The following is a 7,614-nucleotide window of genomic DNA, read 5'->3' as shown; positions in this document are numbered from 1 at the left end:
TACGTACTCTATACTACTCTATATATTCCCTCCTTCTTTAACCCTGAGTACACGCAGGCTTCTCACTGTACTCCTTGAACCTTGATCTTAAAACGAACTGACTCAAGCTGTCATTTAAGTCTCATATGATTAAATAAATCTCTTTCTATCTTTCTGTTCAGTACGAAATGGTGTCTGATTAATGTTGAATTTAAAAAACCGTTGTTTAAAGGATACACAGACTGTAGTAAAGGGGTGGGACGTCATTTGGAATTTTTATGATAAAAATATTCAGATCCTTTCAACATGTGTCTGGAAGGTTTCTTAATTAAAATAGTAAAAACACTTTTTTTCTCGCTTTCAAGTTCATTCAAAATATGTCTATATGGGTATTAAAAAAGCCGTCTTAAAACACTGAATAAAAAAATGGAAAAATCATAAAAAATCCGTTAAAAAAAATTAAACAAGTTATAGGCACAAAACGGTCTTTTTTATAAAAAATTACCAGAGTCTCTTAAAAACTCGGTTTTTGGCCTAGATCAAATAATTTTCAAAATTTTGAAAACCAGTGGTTCGAGGCGCAACTTTAAATTCCCAAATCGACATGCTTTAAAAAAAAAATAAAACCAGAATGTTTTTTTGCAAGTTTAGTGCGTGTTGTCCCAGGGTTAGTATAGTAAGATGTTGAGGCATTAATTGGGTCACATGGGAAATGCTGAAGATTTCTTTAAGGTTTTAAATTGCTGGAAGAAAGAAAGTAATAAATAAGATGAATCTTACACGTAAATATTCGCTTTTTGGTTGATTTGTACATTAAATATAAAGGAGTAAAATCACATTATTTATCTAAATAGCCTGTCACACTTGGTGCCTAGAGCAGACGTTAATTTGCAAATAGTTAAATTAAAATTTAAAAACTGTTTGTAACTTTGAATGAAATAATTGTTGCCGTTGTTTATGGAAACTAGATTGCCAACAACATATTTTGTTTATTAGAATCTAACCTGCTGCTGCTGCTACTGGAAAACTACAACTATACAGACAGGAAATCTTTGAAACTTTTAATAACAGAAATCAAAACCTCTTGATGTACAGGGTGTCCCACATCATATTAAACCGTTTATAGCCATTTTAGAGATTAATCAGAGATATAGAAAAGAAAAATCATTTTAAAAATTGTAAAATACCATGGTACTAATGCAAGGAAAGTTAATTGCGGTCGCGCATACTCTGCGTACATATTGAAACCAGTTCTCTCTGGGCGGAATTTGTAAACAAGAATAGATGCATCAGTGTTCGTTTAGGATCCGAGGAGGATAAAAGCATTGAATTTTGAAAATTTTGAAAATTCACATAATAGTTTTCTTTGACTGGAATATTTCATTGATAATTTTTGTGAAAATGGATTCCAAGTCAGGCTGTGACATCCGTCTTGTGTTTACTGTTCCGTCCAAAGACAGTACACTGCAGTACAAAAAATGCGTACACCTCTGAAATAACTTTCCTTGCATTAGTACCTTGAGAAATAATAGGTTTCTCGAGTATTATGTACATATTTTTTGGCGTTAAAGCTTCAAGATAATCAAATTTGATATGGGACGCTCTGTAGTATATGCACTGAAGCTATAGGGTTACCCCCCAAAGGATGAAATTTCATTAACGACCTGAAACTCATTAAATTTGACGATCTAAAGGTTGAATTTGAACCTTTGTATTTTTGTACTGCAGGGTATCAGGAATTTGAAAAACAGACTGAAATTCTATTTAATCGGCTCAACTTTTTAGGTAACCACTAACATTGTGTGCAGATTAAGTTAATTAACGAAATGATATTTAGACACGTGAAAGGAAGTACATAGTTCTAGTTCACGTGGGTTTAATAATAGAAAATTCCAGTTCAAATTACATAAATTATTATTCTTAGTTTTGTATTGTGCCCATTCTTGAATTTCAGGAACTCAAGAATTTTTTTCCATCTTTCCCTTTCATCGGGGAGTAGATGTATTTTATTTCTACTTGCTTGGAAACCCAGCTTTGCCTGGAAACTGCTCTTCCTCTTTAAAACTCAACCCACTCAATCCCCAATCAAAATTTAAGGCAAATCGGTCAAGGGGTTCCTGAGTTGTGATCGAACATACAAACAAACGTAGATTACAACTTTATATATTTAGATAACTCTTCTTCTTTCTTTTTATTTCTTCTCTAATTTTTCTAAACTTTAAGTTTTCCCTTTCTTCTTATATCACAAAATTAAGTTTTAAACTTTAAAAATTGTCCGCTCGTATCGGTTCTAACCTTGAAAAAGAAAGCGTTTTGAGAAAAGATATAATTTCTGCATTTTATTAAATATACATGATAATAATATTGTATATCTACATAGTGAAAATAAATATGCGAGTCTATAAATAATGGCAGTATTGGATACAAAATATTAAATCTCACTGTAGATTCACATCAATGATACTGATCCAATAGCTGAATCTATACTGATGGTTCGGTTTCTCATCCCTCTTGGTTTCATATTAGGTGATGTTATGAACGGAGTTGAGGTTCGGTTTGGTGTCGATCTTCCAGATTTAAAATAGTACGGAGATTCGATCCTTAGATACGGATCCTGTCTAATAAACTTCTCTAGTTTATCAATGCATGCGTCCTGGTAATCATGAACCCAGCGCACTCCGTTGAAGTAGCAGAGACCCTGGATATCCTGGGGTAACTCCTGTGGATCAGGCCACTGGAACTCCAGGGTTACAGGGATAATACTACAACCAGCTTCTAGAGCGGTTGAAAGCTCCGAGTGTAACCTACACTGGTAGTTCACATTGCTTCTCAAGCATGGGTTTAGCACACCCGGAGGCATCACTAGTACATAGAATCTTGAGTCCTTGATCTGATTTAAAACTCGCTCCGGGACTGTGCTCCCGTCATGAGATTCTGTTAGGACGGAGAAGCCTCTCATCTGCATCTGCATAGCGATGAGAGAGGCTAGTTCAGCTCCTCCGACTCTAGGATAACTTATATACACGTCTGAGGAGGGTTCGGAGTAAACACTGTCTGCCAATGAATCCTCGTCCTCACAACACAGGGCTTCGATGATCCTGTGACGATGGATAGAGCTCTCTACTCCGGCATACTTGAGCATATCTTCTAAACTCACTGCATCAAGACGAAGCATGTAGTCGTAGGTTAGATCGTGACTTATCAAATTATAAGTATAGCAGCGAAAGTCTGGACTAATCTTTGCCAGAAAGTTTGATGTTGTTCCTCCGTCGGAACTGCTGTAGTCCGCATTTATCTTAAGATTTCTCAACTCTCTCATAAATCTTTTCCTCAGTATCCCGTTCTTGATCCCGATATCATCTCTGATATTTGTGTCTGTGAGCATGAGCAGGATATCTCCGTCCACGGCTGACTCCCTGAACCCGGCACTGTACTCGGAGAAGCCGGACTTGTTGACCCACATCACAACCTCCTCGACACTCCACTCTGGAACCTGCGGATTAACAAGGTTAGGTTCTAGAACATCTTTAGAAATATAACCACTCAACAGAAATTCTCTTAACATGTTTGCTGCTTGGAGTAAAGTGAGTAACTGACTGAAGGAAGAACTGATTTAAACAACTCCGGGTATATTATTATATATACAAGTAGTTTCGCCACGCGTTGTATATCTAGGCCTGTTGCAGACAGGTCCATGCACAGCTTGGCACTGAATCCTGCCTCACTATTGTTGCATCATATATACGCTTTCAAACGTTTTCTACCGCGGTATAAATATTTCAACATTTCGACATGCCATTTTCTATGATGCAACAATTAGAGAAATGAATTTTTAAAGTTTGCCGCAAAATTTTTTACTTTTTATAACAAATTATGGATTTTAATATCCGGTTTTAGGCTACATGTGAACTACATAGATATATAATATATACTTTGAACATTCCTTATCATATTTCTTCCAAACTGTCATGAATGAAACAATGAATGCAAGAAATCCGTCAATGAAATTCCGACGAAATTCCGCAAGAAAATGTATGTTTCAAAAAGGCGCCAAAATTAAAAAAGGGTAAATCACCTCTCTGTTTTCAACAAATATCTGAGGTATGTTGACTTGCATTTTTCTAAACAAGGGTTGCAATCCCAACTCTTTGTATTTAAACACTGTGCGCGTAGAGCTTTTTTGTCGGCGCGTGGTAACACGTCTTTTCTGTTGTGAACACGGTAAAGAACTGATTCTAGTTTGTAGTATTAAAGCCAGGGTTCGGAGAATTAGGGAGTACACTGTATACAGTGCAGGAGCACGGGAATACCACGCTCAAAGGTTTGTACACTCCATTCATGATCCAACCTTTGGACAGGGTGTGCAAAGGAAAGAATGATTTAAAAAAACAGTTGTAAAAAATATCCAAAATTAGCAGATAGTATTGCATAAAATCTCTGCAAATTGTTTTAAAACTTGGTATTTGTTTCATGTCTCATGATCATTTGGGATAGCTAGAATTAATCCTTTCATTCATTCATTCATTCATCCTCATAAGAGTTTTTAAAGAAGATAAAAAATCGGTGATTCTACGTTTCGGAACTTTACGAAATCGTCGAATTCTTTTAACCATTTTTGTGCACGAGTTCATGCGAATTTAACTGAGTTTTTTCAAAAAAGTTTTTATTACATAAGTTTGGTGTTATATAACAAGCTCAGTTTTAAACCACATTTTGTAAACCTTGGCATGACAAATGTATTTGGAATCCTCATGTAACGTGAGATTTTGTGTAAAAAAGGTTTGGGGTTTTATAATTTTCTCTGATTTAGTTTTTGAATCTGCTGTGTGAAATAAAGTTGAATTATTGTTAAAAATGTAAAAACTGTTTTTTTGAAATGTTCTAAAGTAAAATATGAAATAATCTGTCACTTTTACATTTTCACTTGGAATAGGGCAAAACAAAGAATAAGATGACTATCTGTTTATTTACTTTTTTATCTGTCGATCTTTATATATCTATGTGAAGCACAAAACAAACAGCTATTTGGCGTACCAATTTAGAATGTTTTTTTTTAATTTTTAACTGTTTAGTGAAATTTTATAATTTTATAATTTCTATTGCTTTGTATTGCAAGTATAACTTTAATGTTTCTTGAGCCTTGTAACCTTTAGTTTTGTTTTGATAGTTTTGTATACAAAATGTCAACAGTTGGAATATTGTCTGTCTGTTGGGTCCATCTGTCTGTGTGTTTCTTTTCTAGATTTAGTTTTATCCACCACCCTCTTTGGAGTAAAGAGTCAACTCTGTATTTTGGATTAAATAAATGAGTCACATCACAAAGAATGACTTACTTCAAATTTTAGCCTCATTAAAGCACTCTGCCGAATTTCAGATTTAAAAATACCAAACGAGATGTATGAGTTAAATAACAAAACTTTTTTTTTTACACAGATGGAACAAAAAGATTTATTTTTAAGGATTTGAGAATATAGATCTGTTACTATGCAATATTTACTGTTTTACTTCAGACCTTGTGTCTCCGGGATTAAAGCAAATATCAAAGATCAACAAATCTACAATCTACATATGTGACACATCTTGAACTCAACGTCATTAAATCACTATAAAGCAGGGTTTCCAGCGAACGAAACGTTCAGCGAAAAAATGCAAACATTTTCAATCTTATTTCGCAAACTTTTTCGCAAAATTTCGCTTTTTTTTTGCGAAAATGAATGCAGCGAAAAATGCAAAATGAAGGTGTTTAAGCTGTATTTTGTCTTTTTTGATGAATGTTCGCAAACATTTTACATTTCCGACTTTTTTCGCGGAATTTACGCTTTCTTTTTATCAAAATTTTCGTATTCTTTTTTTCGCGAAATTTTCGCATTACATTTTTCGCGAAACAGACTCAAGCGAAATTTCGCAAAAAAGCGAAAATTCTCGCATTTTCCATAGCGAACGAAATGCGAAAAATGCGACAAATTATTTTTTCGCGAAATTTCGCTTCAATCTGTTCAATGATCCCAAACGATTTTCTTTTTTCGCTGTAAACCCTTAAAACGCCGGCCAGCTAGGAAGGTATATTTGCAGTTCAAAAACATGGGCAAATTGAAAATTACATAATTTTGACTTAAATATTTTGATCTTATTTTGCAATCAAGTTTCCTTAGAATCCGAGAAGTTATTTTTGTGGAGTCATATTTTTATCTTTCACTTTATGGATGAATGATTAACTCAAGAGAAAGGATGAAGGAAGGTATCAAGAATGAAGGTTTATAAGGAATGAATAAATGAAAAAATTGTTAACAAAGATGAAAGTTGGATTTTCATAAACCGAGATTTTAAATGATCAGAAATGTTTTCTTATATTTGTATTTTATGTTTACCTGCCATTTGGGCTCAACAAGAACCTGAGGGGGATGGGGTGACTCTCGGGGTTTCAAGAACTCTTTCAACTTCTCATCCATAGATTGGAAACTCCTATATCTACAAAACCTTGAGTTCTCAAAGTTAGATATAGGTCTCGATGTATGAGAACTAGGAGAGAGAGGACGGGAGGAGAATATTTTCTGTGAACCTGGGATACCCGGAGCTGAGACGGGTCTTCTCCGGTCCCTGGGTGTAATACGGAGAACAATGTTTGATGGTTGTGAAGATGATCTGGTTTGAGAAGGTTTCGGAGAAGGAGAATACGGAGGAGGAGATGAAGGGGAAGAAGGGAGAGGAGAAGAGGGTGAAGGAGATGAGGGGAGGGGAGATGTGGATGTAGAAAAGGGAGGAGAGAATGCAGGAAGAGGAGGAGAATCTTCATCAGACCAATCCGGAAGGGGAGAGAAAGGTCTAGGAGTTGGAGACATTGGTCTAGAATCATCCATAGATCCTGTTATTGGAGAGGGAGAGATGGGACGGAATGTATGTGAGTCTTCAAGGTCGTATCCAGTTACTGGAACCACAACTGAGTTTCGTTTAGGAGGAATCTCAAAACTTAATATTTTGGCAATTTCAGCCTCTGGAGTAGGAGATATTGGTCTTTGAGTTTGACGAATTGGTTCTGGATAAAAATTTCTCAGGGTTGGAGATTTGCATGATTTCCTACTCAATCCTGGACTCATAGGACGTTTACCTTCAGGTGGGAGAGGAGGTTTATCCCAAACCATCGGGTTCAATTCTCCCACTGCTCCGCTACTCATCATTCTCTAGCTCTACCTAGAGCAGGGGTTCAACTCTAACTAAAGATATTTACGAAAATATTTTTTGAAACTTTTCCAAAATATTTCAGTCTGGGGGAGTCCCGGAGAAAGCAATTCTTGCAAAATAAGTTTCTTTTGTCGGAAGGGTTAAAAAAAGAACGACAAAAATATTTTCTTTTTTTTTCAACCTGAACAAGTTTTTCTTTAAATATTATTCAAAAGTAAAAAAAAAAAAAAATTTACGAGTTAGATATCTTTTCATCAAAAAATATTTGACATGTGTTCAGGGGACTAATGATGATACATGCCAAACGTTAAATTCGAAATTATAGTTTCTATTACTTCTTCCCTCATAATTGGATACAAATGAAGTTCCTTAGAACTGTTCATATGCCCAATATGCAAGGGATGAAAGTTTGTTTTCCATGATGCAAGGAGTAATCTCTGATTGGTCGAGGATTGA

General features: G+C 35.3%; 1 protein-coding gene across 1 annotated transcript; it reads right to left on the bottom strand.

Annotated features, from left to right (window-relative positions):
- Positions 1–2,303: 2,303 nt before the first annotated feature.
- LOC111708923 (sterile alpha and TIR motif-containing protein tir-1) lies at positions 2,304–7,178 on the bottom strand. The gene is made up of 2 exons (XM_023482435.1): positions 6,348–7,178; positions 2,304–3,472 (listed from the first exon to the last, which is right to left on the bottom strand). The coding sequence occupies exons 1-2, from the start codon at positions 7,152–7,154 to the stop codon at positions 2,429–2,431; spliced, it is 1,851 nt and encodes a 616-aa protein (XP_023338203.1). The 5' UTR covers positions 7,155–7,178; the 3' UTR covers positions 2,304–2,428.
- Between the last annotated feature and the right edge of the window lie 436 nt (positions 7,179–7,614).

Source organism: Eurytemora carolleeae, unplaced genomic scaffold, assembly GCF_000591075.1.
Source record: "Eurytemora carolleeae unplaced genomic scaffold, Eaff_2.0 scaffold148, whole genome shotgun sequence".
Taxonomy (NCBI): domain Eukaryota; kingdom Metazoa; phylum Arthropoda; class Copepoda; order Calanoida; family Temoridae; genus Eurytemora; species Eurytemora carolleeae.
The sequence above is the reverse complement of the archived record's forward strand: the minus strand, read 5'-3'. Positions and strand labels throughout refer to the sequence as shown.